This window comes from Ovis aries, chromosome 13, assembly GCF_016772045.2.
Source record: "Ovis aries strain OAR_USU_Benz2616 breed Rambouillet chromosome 13, ARS-UI_Ramb_v3.0, whole genome shotgun sequence".
Classification (NCBI taxonomy): Eukaryota; Metazoa; Chordata; class Mammalia; order Artiodactyla; family Bovidae; genus Ovis; species Ovis aries.
The window spans coordinates 5217056-5235435 of NC_056066.1; the positions used below are offsets into that span (position 1 = coordinate 5217056).

At 43.7% G+C, this 18380-nt stretch overlaps 1 protein-coding gene across 4 annotated transcripts in view; it reads left to right on the plus strand.

Annotated features, from left to right (window-relative positions):
* BTBD3 (BTB domain containing 3) overlaps window positions 1–18380 on the plus strand; it is a 33286-nt gene that overhangs the window by 414 nt on the left and 14492 nt on the right. The window contains exon 1 of one of the 4 annotated variants that reach the window (XM_060396847.1): window positions 177–13532. The exons of the other annotated variants lie outside the window; for them this stretch is intronic. Within the exon in view, the coding sequence (XP_060252830.1) occupies window positions 13496–13532 (37 nt within the window). The 5' untranslated portion in view covers window positions 177–13495. Of the gene's footprint in view, window positions 1–176; window positions 13533–18380 lie in introns of those variants that run through there. 4 annotated transcript variants of the gene reach the window in all.

Below are 18380 nucleotides of genomic sequence, written 5' to 3' on the forward strand. Positions count from 1 at the left end.
CCGGGGAGGGCCGAGGCGAGCCCCCAGGGCCCTGCCGGCCGCTCGGGCGCCCGCCGCGAGCGCGACCCCGGGAGGCGGCCGCGGTCCGGGAGGGGCCGTCGAGCAGGTGGCGGCCGCGCCCCCCGCCTGGGAGCCGAGGGCTGAGCGCGAGCAAACTTCCCCGGAGTGACTGTCCCGGGGCGCCGGAGGTCCCGGGGACCGACCCCCGCCCTCGGCCGCCCCGGGGGCTGCGGGGCCCAGGCAAACGCTGCTGGGCTTCTGCCAGTTCGGTTTCCTTGTGGTCCTGCAGCTCGTCCTCCAAGTTCTGAGCGGTGTTCACGGCCCATTCGCTCTTGAGATAGATGTGCAGGTTTGGTGTTTTGGTAAGAAGGGTATTTGCTCTCTTGGGGAGAATAGACTTATATTGCCTGGTCTTGTTATCTCAAAGAAAGTATTGTTAGGGCATGCCGGGGACTCCTATTTATCAAGAAACCTATTGTCCTGTGTGCGCTTGGAGAAAGCCAGCTAATTTCTATTATTAGCCGTGAAAAGACAAAGAGCGATGATTGTGCTTTCTTTACCCCCTTTTCTGTCTCTCTTTCATCCTTTGATTTAAATACTCTCAGCCACATCTTGGAGTACTGTAGTTCCCAAAACTGGCTCCACGAAAGCGTCACCGGGGAGTTTTAAAACTCTAGGCTCAAAACTGCAGACCAAGTAAAACGCGGTATGTAAAGTTCCCTCAGTGATTCCAGCGGTGCAGCAGAGTTTGGGAAGCACCGGTTTAATATAAGAAAGTCAGGTTTTGAGTTTTGCGAAGTAGCAGTTTGATACTGCTGAGATGAAACGCTAGCTTCGTTCTCCATAGGCAGGAACTCACAAAGAGTAGCTTGTTCCCCGCCAGGGGACGGAGGGAAGCGTCTCTAAAGGTTCAAACTTCGGCTAAACACGACTCCGGCGTCCAGGCATTGTTCTAACTACTGCGTTGAATTTCTTAGTAGTAAGGCCACCCTCTCTGACCCCTGCCTTGGCTTCTTCTAACTCGCCCTCAGCCTCCCTCCCCACCCTTCCCCAGCTCCCCCTTTCTAGCCATCCATTCCACAGCCTCTGGGAGGATCCCCTCCCCCAGTAAGTTCTGACTCGGGGCGGGGGGGGGGCGGCGGGGTTGTGTGTGTGTGAGATAGTTGCGGGTTACCATAGCAACGGGTCTTCCAGGGGAAGTGGGCGGGTCTACCTTTGGTTTGCTGCAGAGGACGCTTCCTTTTCTAAAGAGTTTGAATCCCCCTTTTCTTGGCCTCGGCTCAGGTAAAGGTGTGTTCACACAGTCCCAGGTTTTCTTTAAGTGATTACAGAATTATTTATCAGTGCTGTTGTATGGAGTGACAATACGAACAGCTCTGCTGTTCTCCCCTGAAGAGATTCTCTTTTACCAATCTCTGCACTAAGAACTTGTGTAACAAAGTTCTAAAAGAGATGAAAAGCACCTTTAAAAAGAACCCTTGATTTTCCTTTGGGGCACACACATCTTCGAAGGGTAAGCGTCATTTTTCTAAAGTCTGAAGACATACTTAAGAAGTTTTAAAAGTGAAATATAACCCTACATCCTTGCCAAAACCTTTGCTAATTTGTGACTAGATACCATTGTCAGTTTGTAAATTGTTTAATTCCTAGAAAGTTCTTTGCCATGATTCTTTGCCAAAAGTTAGACCACTTGTAATGTTATACTTTAAAATAGGGAAGGAAAGGCACAGTTCTACAGATTCACCCACTCCTTCCCTTCCCCAACACACACACATCTAAACAAAGACAGGTTTTTTAAAAAATGTTCGTTCTTTTATGCACAAAACAGTTATTCCCATTCCCTCGCCAATTCATTCCAGTTTATTTTGCAAGGAACTCTTAAAACTGTTCATGTAAAATAGTTCAGACGTGTCTCCAGGCTTGTCCGTGTTTTGAAATCTTTCAAACTTTGCTATGTAGATGATCAGAATCTGATCAGTCAATCCAAAATGCTTATGGTAGTACAGAGATTTCCAGCATGTATTAGGGATTGAAGAAGTTTTCTCTACTCTGGTTTTATGTGCTAGTTAACTTTTGGACTGTCAAGCAAATTTTGTAAGGCTGATTTTCCCCATTTTACTCTGAGCAAAGAAAAATAGTGGAAAACCCTTTGATTTGATGGACCTTGTAGTTCAGCAGTTATGCTGTGCAGCTAAGAAGGTAACTTCTTACCTGATCCTCAGTTCAGTTCAGTCGCTCAGTCGCGTCCAACTCTTTGAGACCCCATGAATCACAGCACACCAGGCTTCCTTGTCCATCACCAACTCCCGGAGTTCACTCAAACTCATGTCCATCAAGTTGGTGATGCCATCCAGCCATCTCATCCTCTGTCGGCCCCTTCTTCTCCTGCCCCCAATCCCTCCCAGCATCAGGGTCTTTTCCAGTGAGTCAGCTCTTCACATGAGGTGGCCAAAGGCTTGGAGTTTCAGCTTCAGCATCAGTCCTTCCAATGAGCACCCACGACTGATCTCCTTTAGGATGGACTCGTTGGATCTCCTTGCAGTCCAAGGGACTCTCAAGAGTCTTCTCCAGCGCCACAGTTCAAAAGCATCGATTCTTCGGCGCTCAGCTTTCTTCACCTAATCTTAAGGACATAAAAATCACAGCAGTGTCATCCAGAAATAAACAGCTCTACACGGCATGATGTGCTTCCGTTTGTCCCATTTTATTTGTCTGCATAGATACACTTTATCTTGGCCTTTTCCGATTAAGTGACCTTAATTACCTAATTATTTGATTGTGCTTCCTTTATGCATAGAATAGGGGTAATAATTGTGCCTGCAACATAGAGTTTTGGAGCAGTGGAATGAACCAAATAGAAATAGAGCAAGGTCTTCAGCAGAGTCTGGCAGAGGAGGTAGGCTCACAAAGTAATAGACACACAGGTCGAGCTGGGGTAAAGGCGCTTGTCTGAAAGTCTCACTGTCTCTGATGTCTCAGGCTAGATTTATAGCAGAATTCCTGGGGCAAAGGTGAACTCCTTTATAACTCTTGAGGCCTGCTGCCAAATTGCTTATATCAGGACACATCGATTCCCTTACGCGCTAGATGGTCTTCCTGTAGTGTCAGCACTCCAGTGTTTGATCTTTCCTGATTTGCAGGGAAAATGTGGCCTTACTTTAATTCATATTTTTTGGGTAGCTAGTGAAATTAGTAATTTGCTTTTTATTCGTTCATTTGCCTTTTGAGAATTGTCTGTTCAGGTACTTTGCCCGTTTTATTCTTAATTGATGATTTTTTAAAATGATTTTGAAATGTCTGTTTAACATGTATTAGATTTGTACAGTGGCTTCCCTGGTGTCTCAGTTGGTAAAGAATCCACCTGCAATGAGGGAGATCTTCCCTGGGTTGGGAAGGTCCCTTTGAGGAGGGCATGGCGACCCACTCCAGTATTCTTAACTGGAGAATCCCCATGGACAGAGGAATCTGGCCGGCTGCAGTCCATGGGGTCACAGAGTCGGACACGGCTAAGTGACTTGGCACAGTACGGGTCTGTGCATTTAGTTTTCTGTTAGCACGTGGGTGTGAACTGCCTTGCAGCACCCTCTCCTCCTGAGTCAGCCCTGTCTACCAGCAGATCTGTTAGACAGTCTGCCCTTCACTGGGTTGTGGTCTTCCATTCTATTGTATTTTAGGATCTTGACTAACTTTTGGGTCTGTTTGAGGTCTTACTCATCAGTGATTGATCTCTAATCTTAATCAGTGCTAAATCTTTTTAATTGTACATTTAGGATATATGGAAATATCTGCTAGAGCAAGTCACGCTGTTCTTTTAAAAATCCTACTTATAGCCATCTGTCCTTTCAGGTAAAGATGATCTTATTATCTTTATACTAATACGTGCACGTAATTAAATCTAAGAGTACTAAAATACTTACTTAAAGTAAGTGGCCATCTCTCCATCCCCTCAGGCTCTTCAGTGGCAGCCTTTAGGCTCTTGATGGGTTTTTTGAGTTTTTCCCTGGGACCACAAGTACGATCTTTTCCTCTTGGGCTAGTCAGAGGCTGGTCCTCTGGTGGCACCCTGTGCTGGGAGAGGGTCCAGCTGCCAGTGATCCCAAGGCCTCTGGCTGGAGTCTTAGCATCCTCTTCACTTTGGGGAAGGTTCTGGTGCTCTCGCAGTCTGAAGACTTAATCAGGTCCAGTTTGTTAGGGCTCTGGGACTGTGGGGCAGAACTCCACAGTGAGAAGGTGGGAAGGGCATCCAGGAAGTAGGGTTTAGTTTACCTGCCTTGACCCTTTCTCCTCCAGTCTGAGCAGACTGGAGTGCGTCTCAGCTCGCCTCACGGGCGTCCCCCTCTCAGGCCTGCAGAGTTGCTGTTTGTCTGTCTGCTTCCCGCTGTCCTGATTGTGCTGTCATCTTCACGACAGGTCTCATATGCCTGATGCATGGCTTCTGGAAAGCTCTCTTCACTGACAACTGTGTGGAATGCAGGAGGAGGATGTTTGAATGCTTGATGTTTTGTTAAACATGCCGTCTTAACCTGGAGGGCTCTGCAGATGAATCCTTAGAACTGAGAAGTGTCCAGTGATTTTGCTTCTTTGACAGGGACCGTCATGTATACAGTCTGTTTTCCTGAAGGGATGTGTAAAGTTACACAGACCTGTCTGTTAGCAGAGGTGTTTTGTTTGCTTGCTTAATCTTTATTAAGTCCTAACATTTCTCGTTAGGGTTCTCTTAGGTATCTATGTTTTTGTTGCTGTTGTGAAGGGTTCATCAAGTTGGCTATTGCTGGTATAAGATGATTGTTGATTTTTGTTCTTTGTATTATACCTGGCTCTTATTCTAAGAGCTTTGCAGTTTATTTTTTGGTGTTTCCTAGTTATATAATCAGTTGTATATAGTGACACTTGAATCTACTTCTTTCTAATAATTATACCTTTTATTTTGGTTGTATGGCAGACTGCTGTAGTATTAGCCTTCTGGAATATTATAAAATACTTCTGGAACATTATCAAATAGTAATGGCAATAATGTGCAAACTTTTGTTCTTTAATAGGAAAAACAGTAGTACAGTATTGGCTTTTGTTTATCATAATTTCTCATCAGGACAGAGAAAATCTATCCTTTTATTTCCAATTTACCTAGAGGGTTTTTTTTTTTAAGAGATAGGACTCATTTGAAAAGACTCTGGTACTGGGAAAGATTGAGGGCAGGAGGAGAAGGGGATGAGGATGAAATGGTTGGACGGCATCACTGACTCAGTGGGCATGAGTTTGAGTAAACTCCGGGAGTTGGTGATGGACAGGGAGGCCTGGCGTGCTGTGGTCCATGGGGTCACGGATAGTCGGACACGACTGAGAGACTGAACTGAGGAATGGAATATTAGCAGATTACTGTTAGCAGCTACAGTTTATCACTAGTATTTCTTTAACAAATCTACTGACTTGAGTCTCAAATATTAAACTGGAGTAAATCCTTCCCTTTTGAATAGTTCTTTAGAAAAATAAATTCCGTTCGTGACAAAACTAAAAGGTAACGTCATATTCGGGGCTTCCCGGTGTCTCTGTGGTAAAGAATCCGGCTGCCAGCGCAGGAGAGGGGTGGGTTCGATCCCTGGTCCAGGAAGGTTTCCAAATGCTGCTGAGCAGCTAAGCCTTTGTGCCACAACTACTGGAGCCCGCGCGCCCTGAACCCTGTGCTCCTCAGCCAGAGAAGCCCATGCACGGCGGGGAGAGAGGATCCTTGGCTCGCTGCAGCTGGAGAAAGCCCGTGCAGCAGCAGAGACCAACGTAAAAAATAAATTACACATTTAATTACATGATAACAGTAATTATTATATAATTATAAATTATGTCAATATAAAATGATACATTATTTTAAAAATCTTGAAAAAAGATAACATATTTAATACAATATTCATGTCTTCTGGGATGGGGGCTGAGTGGGGTTTTTCCAGGGATTTTTCAAAAGAAAATATTGCAAATTGCAACAGTCATCTCTCATCTTTATCTCTTGGCAGCACTTGATAGAATCGGTCATTCCCTTTTTAATTTGACGTTCTTCATTTGATTTTGAGGACACCACAGTCTCCTGCTTTTCCTTTTGTATCACTGGCTTTTCAGTCATTTTAAAATTTTAATGTTGCTTCCCACCCCCACCCCCCACCAGCCTGTTAATTTGGAGTGCTTAGGGCTCAGTTTTTGTAGGGCTTCTGTCACAAATAATTGTAAGATTTTAATAAAATACCATGCAGCTTCTTAAGACTCCCAGTGTATACTTCCAGCTGGGGTGGCACTCTTAAATTCCTGATGTGTGTTATCCATCTACTTTCTTGACTTGAATATGTAAAAGATACTTCACTTTTAAAGACTAAAGCAGAATTTCTGAGCTTCCTCTGGAAACCTGTCCTTCCTGTAGCCTGCCCCAGTTTCTGTGTTGGGGTAGTTCCATTTTTCAGGTTATTTAAGTCAGAAACCATGGAATCATCCTGACTCTTCTCTTTCTCTCCCACTCCACATCCAGGCTGTTAGCAGATCCTGCTGCTTTGTCTTCTGGATGTTTCCACAATCCTGTCCTCAGAATACACCCAGGAGCTCAGCCCATTTTCCCAGCTCTGCTGCAGGCGCCTTCCTGCAGGTCTCCAGCATCTCCTGCCTGGGTGGTTTCAGTGGCCTCTCCTTTCACCGTCCTGACTTCCCTTTAGTACGTTATCAGCCTAACAGCTGGAGGCATCTTTTTCATACATAGGTCAGATATGCTTCAGATTCTTCACCTGCTTTCCATGTCCCTCAGAGTAAAAGTCAGAGTCTCATGATGGTTCGCAAAGCCCAGTGCATTCTGTTTCCCCCACTATGACCTCCCCTCCAGTCCTTTCCCTGGAATGGAATGCTCTCCGTCCGGCCAGCCTTCCCTCCTGACTGACCCTGGAACCCTGCAGGCACATTCCCCCTTGAGATCTTTATCCAGGGTGTTCATTCTGCCTGTGTCCCTCTGCACCTTCAGGTCTTCGCTGAACTGCAGTCTCAGCAGTGATGTCCCCGGTGTTTACAAAGGCAAACTGCCTTGTGTCCTTTGTGGAATGCATTGTTTCCATTTTTTGTAGCGTCTAAATTACTGTATGACTTATTTATTTCTTATTTTTGGTGACTCTCCCTGTCCTGCTAGACAGTAAGTTCCATGTGGCCAAGTATTTTTATGTCTGTTCATTAATGTGTCTCAAGTGTCTGATACACAGAATGTGGTCAGTAAAATTTTTTTGAATAAATGAATATAGTCTACTCCATTTTTTTCCCATGACTTTCTCATAAAGCAGAGTAGTTGTATAGCATCTTTGGATCCAACATTGGTGATTTAGCATCCCCCCAGCAAAACAGAAGTTGCAGAACATGTATAATTCATAATGGGTATAATAATACAGAGAGTGGTTATGAGGATTAAATAGGGTACTGCCTGTAAAGTGCTGAAGCCTGCCAGAGTGTAGGAACAGGCCACTTAACTGTCAGAAAGTCTTAGCCAACTGCATTAATTCACATCGGAATGATGTGGATTAAATTCTAGAATCTGCTCTCTTTGGCTTTCAGTTTTTAACCAATGGTGTGAGGAACATTTCAGAATAAAGGGGCCTGCTATCCCTGGTGAGTATCAGCGATCTACGGTTTGTTTAGTCTCTAACCCATCTCAGAATAGGACGCAGCTACTTATTTTCTCTTTTCTGTGTTTTCTTGCTGTTCAGATATCTCCCCATCTCTAAGCCCATCTCTCTCCCCATCTTTAAGTCCTTTTTCTTCCAATGTTCTAGCTATAAGTTCTTATATAAGATGGTTTTGAAGTCCTTCAGAGCCACAGAGAAGCACGTAGTTGAACATGGTATTAAATCCGCAAAATCAAAGGCAGTCAGGCCTTTGCCCTGTTTCCCCGACACGTGTGCGCTGTGGCCATCCCTCCAGCAGAGCAGTCGTCCCAGTTCCGCGTACAGTCCCTTCGTCCCTGGCGTCTCCTTTGCTGCGCTTCATGTCTCAGTACGTCTCAGAAACGTCAGGCTCCCTCTCTTTCTGTAGGGCACGAAATATTCATGTGTTTTGTACTGTTGGAATTGCTGGCACAATTGAGTGGTGTCATGTGCCAGAAGAAGATGATTTTAGGGATCATGTCAGCAGCCAAAGAATAGACAATAAACCAAAACCGTGATGTGTGTTCTCTCTAGAAATGCATAAATCCAGTACCGGTGAGGTAGACAAAGAACATGTCCTTCAATTTCTAAACTGTTTCCTACAAAACATATCGAGTTCCCTATTTTAAGTCTTAACTTTTCAGTAATAGTGATGTGAACAGGGTAGGTCCCCATATTTAGAAGGTGAAACATTTTAGCCATGATTACCATACATATTAGAAATAAAATGTCATAAGCACCACTATTCTGAATATGTCACTTGAAGAATCTGTGTTGTCTTTGAAGCTCCGATCATTGTATTTGTGTTTTGTTAGTACAGAGATTCATTCTTTAAGAGTTATCACTGTTACAGTTTATTTTGAACTCTTAAACAGTCAGTGCTGTTGGCCAAGGTTGAATGGAAAGCACTGCTTTTCTGCTGTTGAATTACAAAATAGCCCTTAGTTTAGGCTGTTAATGGATAGCCCACTTGGAAAGCACACCTTGCTTTTTATAGTTACACACCTGGGCTGGGGACCTGGGTAAGTACAATGTTTGTTTTCTTCGTGAAGATTTTCTTTTTAATTGCCACCTTTTCTTATATCCGCCAGTTTTTTAAAAGTGGTGATTTTGCCTGTCCAGCACCAGCAAACACACCTACTCTGTACCAACGGGCTGGTTTTGGCCATCAGCCGTTATACTGTGAGCCTCTGCAAAGACAAGGGCTTACATCTAGACCATTACCTATTTTCATACCTGTGTTCATGGGATGTGTAGTGGAAAGTCAAATGACCTATATTCCTAGAAAGTTGAGAAAATAATAAAATTCTTGACTGGGGTTACAGCAGGCCTCTTTTCTTAAAATAATGTTAACGTCCACATTAAAAGTGTGAGAAGCTGATCCCCTTGGCGGTTCAGACACCCAACAACTGTTCTGACTGTTGCTTCCTCTCTGGCACAGCCCTTGCCTGTCCCCAACCCATGTAACACACCCACTGTGTACACCCCAGGTTCCCCCCCACCCTTCCCATCTCTTCCCTCACCCCTCCTGCAGCCTCAGGAGATGAGCTGAGGAGCTAGAAGCTGGCCTGGCTGGGTCTCTGGTGGCCAACACCCCACCCCTCCACTGGAGGATTTCAACACATACTAGTAAACGCTGGAGAAAGCATTTATGGGAATGAGTAGATTTTCTAGTTAATGCAACACTATTGAACAAGTCTTCTTTGGGACTATGGGATCAGCCCAAGCGTACCTGAGACTCTGAGCCGTGTTGTTAGCTGCTTTCCCCTGTCCGTGCCAGGAAGGATGCCTCAAAATGCCAGAGTTGGGCCTGGGCTCCGGGACAGCACACAGCTCCCATCACATTCTCAAAGTCCTCACCAGATCGCGATGTACTCGATCAGGAGGGTGTCAGTTAGAGATGTCTAAACTTAATGGTGTTTGGATTGGACTATAGGAAGATCATATTCTTGAGATCAGATCAATCTGTATGATTTTAGAGTCTTTCTTTAATAATAATTACTGAATGTAAGGTAGGGAGGAGAATCAAGCCTACTGACACAACCTCTAAGATCTTTTCAGAAAGTGAACACCAGCCCTTTAAGAAAAGGCAGTTTTTAAATGAAAAGTCACAGCTGGTAGATGTATTCCCTTTGTTTGGACTTCTGCAGAGTCCTAACCTAAACTTTATTTCCATCGCACTGTTTTCAGTTATTTAGAGGAATATTTTGATACTACATAAACCACAATTAAAATGATGTGTTGGAAGAGCAGGCAGTTTCTATCTAATGTATCTCTGCTGCTGCTGCCGCTGCTGCTGCTCAGTCGCTTCAGTCGTGTCCGACTCTGCGACCCTGTAGACGGCAGCCCACCAGGCTCCCCTGTTCCTGGGAGTCTCCAGGCAAATGTATCTCTAAATGAAGGCAAATGTGAACAAATTCTCCTAAATGTTGGCAACCATGCTTACCTTGCAGAAGTTACTACTACTCATTTTCCCGTAGCAGAGAGCAAGCTATCAGAGAGAAACTTGCTTCTTTCTTGCTGGTTTATGTGACGCTACTAGAGACAACAGTCTATTCAAAGCTCATTTAAATTTTTTTCTTAAGATCGTTGAATAATATGTCTATATCTTGCAGCTTGCATTTGAATTTTCTGAGGATGGAACAAAGTTAAGATGCCAAGCAATGTAATAAAACATGGAATATTACCTCCAGGACTGCTGTTAAGTTTTTGTGACAGAGATGGTCATTTTCTCGTGTCTTCTCTTCTGTCTACCTAATAGTTGAGAATTATACTCTGGAAATTAATTATTATTTTCTGGAAGAGTAGAACCAAAAAAACAGCTATGTGTAAAACCCTGGCCCTGATCACTTAAAGTTTTGGTTTTTTTTTTTTTTTTAAAGGAATCTTCACTGCTAATAGCTTACCACAATTACACTTAGAGTAAAATCCAAACTCCTTATGTCAAGTGGGCATCAATGGTTCTTATACTTTTTGACTTCAGGATTCTTATACTTTTGAATATTTCAAGAAACCCAGCGAGCTTTTGTTTATGTAATATTTACTGAAATAAAAATGAAAACAAAGAAAAAAATTTAAATATTTTTTTGTTTAGAAATAAATGTTTTGATTGAAGCTTATGAAGAAAACATGGCCTCACAGCAGCTGAGCATCTTAATAGTCTTTTGAGATAATGGTGGATATTCTCTGATACCTCACTGAAACTTGAATGGTAATTTCTTAAAAGTTGATTGCTGTGTAGAATCAACTGATGAAATCATCAGTGAACTTTCTGTATTCCTCTTATACTAAAATCCACTGGTCTGTTGTGTACTTTGAATGAACCTTTTACCAACATGCATGATTCTTTAATGTAATTGCAATACTATTAGAAAATATTGGTTCACTGAGTTATGCGGATCTTTAGAATGTTGACATGTTTCTTTATACAATGTTAAAAAACTAATGTCACCAACCGTTAATCAGAAATGGTCTTTAAGAAGTCTGTGACAGTCTGGGGAAGCGATCAAGCTCATAGTGGCGTAATCAAGAATTCCAAAATCCCAACTTTTGCTTTAAGGTTTGAATTTTTTCATTTGCAATAAGTAGTCAGCTCATTGCATTCATTTTTAAGAAATGTCTTCTAAATACCTAAGTGTGAATAAGCATATTTTGCATATTTTCTCAAGTGCATTGGTGTTCCGTGAAATAAGTGGCTGGTTCAGCTCTCACACAATTTTTTTTTCCCCATGCCAACCATTCTGTTTCAGTTTCAACAGAAGTGCTTTAAGCATACTTTCCATTTCATGGAAATGTATACTCATATAAGAAAATGTATACTCAAGGGTTGAGATTTAATAAAATCAAAAGTATTTACTGCTGGATCTCCTGAAGATTCCCCGTGAGACAGTCCATTGATTATGGCAAAGGAACACACAGTAGCTAATCTGCCTTCACACAAGCTGTTTCATCATGGTTCCTAAGTCCCCCAAGTCCCCCAAGTATGAGTTGGGGAGGCACGGGGAGGTCAAGACCCCTTGACGTGCCTTTCGGTGATGTTCACTCTGGCTGCTGAGGGTCCACTGGAGTGACCATCCAGGTTTAGGAACCAGCAAGTTCAGCTGTGAAAAGGGAAAAGAGTCCCCGAGCCTGGTGGTAGACCAGTCCTTGTGTATTTGAAGCCCCCTTTTCCTTTTGGAGTAGAAGGCAGGGCTTTTGGTCACGCATCACCACCGCCAGTGTCACAAGGCGGTTTCAGAGGGCTTCAGTACCTGTGTCAGTTACCTTCTGAACCAGTGCAATTCAGACCTGCTTAAAATACTTAATATGTTAAAACACACACACTTTAACCAACAGATGCAAAACTGCTTTCACCTCATCCCACCTTCGAAAAAAATGTATTCTTCCAGCCAGCTGAACTTGTTATTTAGAAATTCAAGGTATATTTTTTGCCAGTGCACAATTCAAGCCATTACTTCTTAGCAGTTTAACCCTACTAGTGATTTTAAAAATCGCTGCTGGTGGTAAGACTGGAATAAACACACCAGCAAGAGCCTGCAGCCATGGCTAGGCTGTTCAGCTCCTCCACTGTTGATGGGATCATTTCCGTTAATGCTTACTCCAGTAATGTCAGACAGTATGTAAACTGAGGTTGAGAATTCTTTATTTTGGGGGGAAAAAAACAAACACGTGATTACTTAACACTCCAGTTCTTTACAGTAGAATGTTTTTATGGAGACACACACATGTTAAGTGAGTTTTTCTGCTTGTGCCTATGCTGTGCAGTAATCTGAAATGTGACATTGCCCGTCCCTAGCTGTGTGGCTTGTTTGCAGGATGGGGGTGAGTTTCCAGACTGTTCATATACTCAGCCCTAAACACACAAGCCTGTTTTATTACTTTGTTTGAAGATTGGGTGTGTCTAATGTAGTGGAAATTCACCCATTCAGCGTTAAGTACAAATGAAACACATTTCAAAGCCACATATAAACGTCTTTTTAATTACCCACTTTTTAAGATTATTCATATGACTGCTTTCCTCCTTTCATGTGAGTCGCTGAGAATTTATTATCCTTCCTAGTTCATTAAATCACTAAAATTCTCTACTGGTTTTATGAATAAATATGCTAGACCATGAGCTGAGACCAGTTGATAAAGGCAGCTTTGTCCGGGTAACGGAGTCTTGCTCCTCATTAGCCCACACTTCTCTCTGAGTGTGTGAAGATCTGTCTTCCAGTAAGTTTTAGATGGTAATGAAGCGAAGTCTTGGTCTGAGCGCATGTGGGGACTTGCTTTCAGTTGAGCTGTAATATCTTCAGTTGGACTAGATGCTCGGTGGATGCAGGGTTGTAAAGCTGTGTTTGTGCCCAGACATGTTCGGCAAGCCTCAGGACACTGTTGCCCAGATGTCTTGGTTCTTCACCGGTGTCTCTTCTGTGAAGCCGCGTCTCAGAAAGCTAGAGGCTTGGCCACCCTCCTCTTCAGCCCAGGGCCAGTTGCACTCCCCGAGGCAGTCTAGGGTTCCAGGTGGATTGAGAAGTGTGCACGCGCTGTTTGCTGCTGTAGAGCAGCTGGAAGCCGGCGGTGGGAGTGGTGCCATCGGGGCTTGCTGGGAGGCCCTCGGAGAACTCACCTTGTCCGACCTCCTGAGGCAGGTGAAACGTGAGGCAGTGCGTCTTTGGGAGGCCCGGAGACCCTCCCTGTCAAGGTGTCTCAGGACGGCAGCGTGAAGGACGGAAGGCTCCTAACAGTGAGGACGGCAGGAAGCAGCAGGCTCATTTCAGTTCGAGAACAGTCTTGTTCGTAAAGGGAGTCAGTGAAGAGGACAGGTCACAGGCCTTGGAGGCAGGTCGTGGAGATCCAGAATGCACTGCAAACTGTGGCTTCCCCTCACTGAGAAAGGTGAGGCAGGATTTCTTTTATTTATTTTTTTTCTGGATAAGTGCTTGGTGCGCACTTCTAGCATGCTGATATGGAGACAGGCCACCCTTCTTCCCGTGATGACCTCTTTAGGAAGAGCAGCACAGAGCAGTTAGTGAAGACCTGGCCATGTGCTACTTAGATATCACTTTTCATTTCCTTTTTGTGCCATGTTTTAAATTCTTTGGAACAGTGTTGCATTAAAGAAATACTGACCTTGGCCAGGTCTCCTGTACTGAATGTCCAGTGGATCGCGGCGTCCCTACAGCTGGCTAGTGGAGTGCTTGTGCGGAGGCCTGGCTCTTGTAAATTTGATCACCCTTTTCAGAGACTGTCAGCTCTGCAGTGGTTTGGCTCCAGTCATCATCATAACAGTGGCTCTTGTATGAGTTCTTGACTGTGATGAAATGGTTGCCTCTCTGAGTGTTAACTAAAAAAAAAAAAAAAAAAACCCCAAGCCAAAACTTTGAGGTGCTAGCAGTTAAGTTGCTTCTTTTTGAAGATGTGTTTTGACTTGAATGCTTTTGATTTGCTCATTGTCGTTAAGGTGCACATGTAAATGCTCTGCCTATTTTTATGGGTGCGGAGACTGGGGAGACCCAAATCTGAGTACATATTTTCATGAATAGTCTTGACTTTCTAAGTGAGGCTTACTCGAGCGTTGGTTTACAACAGCTATTTTATTCTATATCTCTGGGCAGTTCAAGTATTGACCTACTTACAGAGTAGCTTCTAACTAAAGAAAAACTTGCTGAATATATCGTTAGAATGGAATTTTTGTTGGAAACACCTGATTTTCTTAGTTCTGACACATGCAATGAAACTAAGTACAGAAACCCCTCAACTTTAATTCTGATTAGAACAGCGTGAGAGATGGAAGCAACAAGGGGCTCTTCAGTGGTGCCAAAAGATGATTCCTGCATCAAATGGTGGCTGTCTCTGAATGTTCCTTGGTGTTGATACAGTTAAGGTTATGCCCACGTTTACCGTCAGTGTGCCTTTGTATTGTGTCCTTCAGAACATCGTGGGGGGACTGTAGACTTTAAACCTAATTAAAAGTAGCATAAAACATATTTTTGTTATTTGGATTCAAAGCAGAAACAGATTTTACTTTGAGTTTTTGCCAGAAGCTGGTTTCCATAATAACCCTCTGTCACAGGCTTCTAATCCTACTTGGATTTTTTGTTAGAAGATATTTTTGTGACTCAGTATAGAACTATATGTGCGTTTTTTCATTTTCATGCGGTGGTCTCCACTCCAGAAAACATAGGTTAAAAGTGGGGCGTGAAGATGCCTGGTAATTTGAGATGTGTTTGTGTTTTCCTGTAGGATGGTTTCTCTCTGTGTAGCACCTCTCTTATTTTTAGATCTTGTATTGTTTGCCTAAAATAACTATATTTCATTCTAGTCACGTACATTATAGAAATGAAGGAAGGCATTTCATTAAATAGTAATTAATAGAGGCCCTTGTGGACATGTGTGGTGATGGTCAAAACACAAAACTGGTAACTAGTCTTTTCTGTGTGGCTTTGCTACATAGGAAGTGAATTTTTTTTTCTTTTAATCTGGCCTTGCCTTTACCAAGAGTATCCCCCTGCTTTTACAGTGGTAAAAGTGTCTCAGGTGGTGCATACCGTTCCTGCAGGTGCTGCGGGCAGTGTGGTTCACCGAGGAGCAGAGCTGTGCTGTTGTTGCTGCTGGTGTTTAGTTGCTAAGTCATGTCCAGCTCTTTCACCACCCCGTGAACTGTAGCTCGGCAGGCTCCTCTGGCCACGGGATTCCCCAGGCGGGAATACCGGTCCGCTCTTTCCTTCTCCAGGGCATCTTCCTGACCCAAGGATTGAACCCACATCTCCTGCATCGGCAGGCGGATTCTTTACTGCTGAGTCACCAGGGACGCTCTGGCGGAGAGAAGTGAAGTGAAGCCGCTCTGTCGTGTCTCTGTGCGACCCCATGGACTGTGGCCCACCAGGCTCCTCTGTCCGTGGGATGCTCCAGGCAAGAATACTGGAGTGGGGTGCCATTGCCTTCTCCAGGAGATCTTCCCCACCCAGGGATTGAACCCTGGTCTCCCGCATTGTACGCAGATGCTTTGCCTTGTGAGCCACCAGAGCAGTGCTTATTTCTAAGTGTCATTGAGTAACTTAGGGCAAACACACACGGTGACGTGACTGGTATTTGGGAATCTTATTTCATCTTGCAGAGCATTTTCACTCCCTTGTGGAGGTTGGGGAAGTTGGTTTGCGACACCTGCCCTGTTAAGAGGCCTTCCCAGGCGGCGCCAGTAATAACGAACCTGCCTGCCAACGCAGGAGGAGATTCAGGGGTGATCCCTGGCTTGGGAAGACCCTCTGGAGAAGGAAATGTCAACTCACGCCAGTATTCTTGCCTGGGAGATCCCATGGCCAGAGGACCCTGGCGGGCTACAATCCGTAGGGTCACAAAGAGTCGGACACGACTGAGCATGCAGGCACTCACCCTGTTAACCATCAGAACTGATACGGAACACCTGGTTTGAAGGCTGTTGGGATTTCTTCTTCCCGTTCATGTGCCCTCCGGGAAAGGGTGACTTCATCTGATAAAGCCACACATTCTTTAGTTAAGTGCATAAGTGAAGAGGCCTTTGAATTTTAATGATCTAATTATGGAGATATTTTTGGTTATTGTCTTCCAAATATCAGAATATATATACATATATATATACACACTAGCTAAAGTAAAAAAAAATACTTAGGAAAAACTTTTTTTCTTTTGACTAAAACATTATTTTCATCCTCTGTCAACTAAACCCAACAGCAAACCTGGAGAAAGCTGCAGCCGTGGTGGGCAGGGCCTTCCCTTTTGGTGTCTTCGATGGGATTAATGTCCCCTTTGGGGTCTGAGCAGCCCCCGCCTTGGGCCTTCTCAGAAGAGACCTCCTGAGGCCTGGCTTTAGTTTATCCAAAATAAGCTTTACCGTGTCGTCGGTTGTCAACAGTAGTAGTGTCAGTTGAGAATTTCGATTATATATTAATACTTGATCAAGTAACTACTTGATGAAAGCTCGATTATTCTGATGTAGTTCAGCCAGAATTCTGAGCCGTCATGTTACCTGGTTAGCAGAATAATTAGCCAACCTAAAGAAGAGAGCCCTTTTTTTTCTTTTTCCTTTTGAATTATGTCTCTTTTACTTTATTTCACTGACTGTAAGGAGCCATCAGTTGTAAGGTATGCCTTTATGTACCAACAAGAACATGGAGGAGCTTAAAGTTATAAAATGCCATCGATTATAAGATTCAACCCAATTTCAGAGATGTTAAAATGTTGGGGGGGGCGGTGAGAGAAAAAGGAATCTTACAATCAGTAAATTGCAATACATGTCTATATAATACATAAAGTTTTAGGTGGCCTTGATCATAATCATAATATTAAAATATAAATAATTATTTCTGCCGAACATTATACAGATTCTTTAATTCTAGAAATCTAGATAAGAGATTATGTAGTCAGCAATTTTACACACGAGGAAACTTAATATGCGATCACACAGAGTACATGTAAATTAGCAATTGATTACCTGGTGTACTAAAGTATCTTAAACTTGACAAAAGAGATCATAGCAGTAGTCTTTTAAATATCTATCATTAGAGTATCTTGTATGATATATTTTATACGGTCTTTTTCAGGATCACCTCATTTAACATATGATAGAGAATGATTTGGCATTTAGATGAGTTAATAGTCCAAACAAAGTACACCCAGACACAGCTATAATCATCAAATGTCGTGTTAACTGTTAAATGAAATTTTAAAAGAATCATTGTTCTTGCCTTCACAGAACTGTCACATTCTGCCTCTGGACAGTTTACCCAAATGTAACGTACAGTTTAAGGTTGGATGGGACTTGGTGAGGAGGAAACGACCCGAAGGAAATGCAGTGAAGCAGCCCGTGAGCGTCCTCCTCCAGCCACACGGAGGCACGCCTTGCCCAAGGGTTTGTCTTAGCTTCATTGTACTTGGTGCTAGAATTCACAGCGGGTCGTTGTTGAGAGGCCAAACTGAGTTGCTGCTGTGGACATTGCTGAGTGGCTCTGGACTGCCTGCTGCTTTGGGCTCTCTCAGGAGGAGGGCACAGCTGGGCATCTGACAATAGGTAGTCTTGAAGTCCAGGGCACTCAGCCTGGAGTGTGTCCTCCAGGGGCACAGTCGAGCCTTGGGTGGGGCCTGATCACAGTGCACCACAGACATCCTGATTGAGCCTCACCTGCAGCTTCGGAAGGAGAGGCGCAGCAGCCCGGGGCCAGCTCGGTGGGGCCGAACGAGCCTGCTGATGGATGAATGTCCATGCTGTAAAGCAGGGAGATGAGGAGGGCAGGCAGCCAGATGAATCTTTGGGTGTTTGTGTTTTGGAAGATTGTATCACTGATGTTCCCTGCTTTGGGTACCATTGTTGCTAATAGTGGAAATTTACCTTTGCAGAGTGTTCTCAGCTTTTATCAAAATGCTTTCACAGACCTATAATCTTGCCTTTCATCCTGAAAGGAGTGAGCTGAGTGGAATCACCCCATTTGACAGACTAGGAGAATGAGGCTCACAGATTCTGAGTAACTAACCCTAAGGTCATGTATTATTGGTGCTTAACTATACTGTGTTGCCAATGCTTGACTCAATATTTATTTCCAAATTTAGCATACATATAGTCTTGTTTCCCAGCAGCTGCTGCTATCTTTAGGAACTGTCAACATTTTATCACTTATATATGTATTTTTTCCCCTCCAAAATCACAGGAGGGGAAAATCACAGGCATAACTTTTGCTCAGTGTTGAAGAGAAAAATAAGCAAAACCAAAAC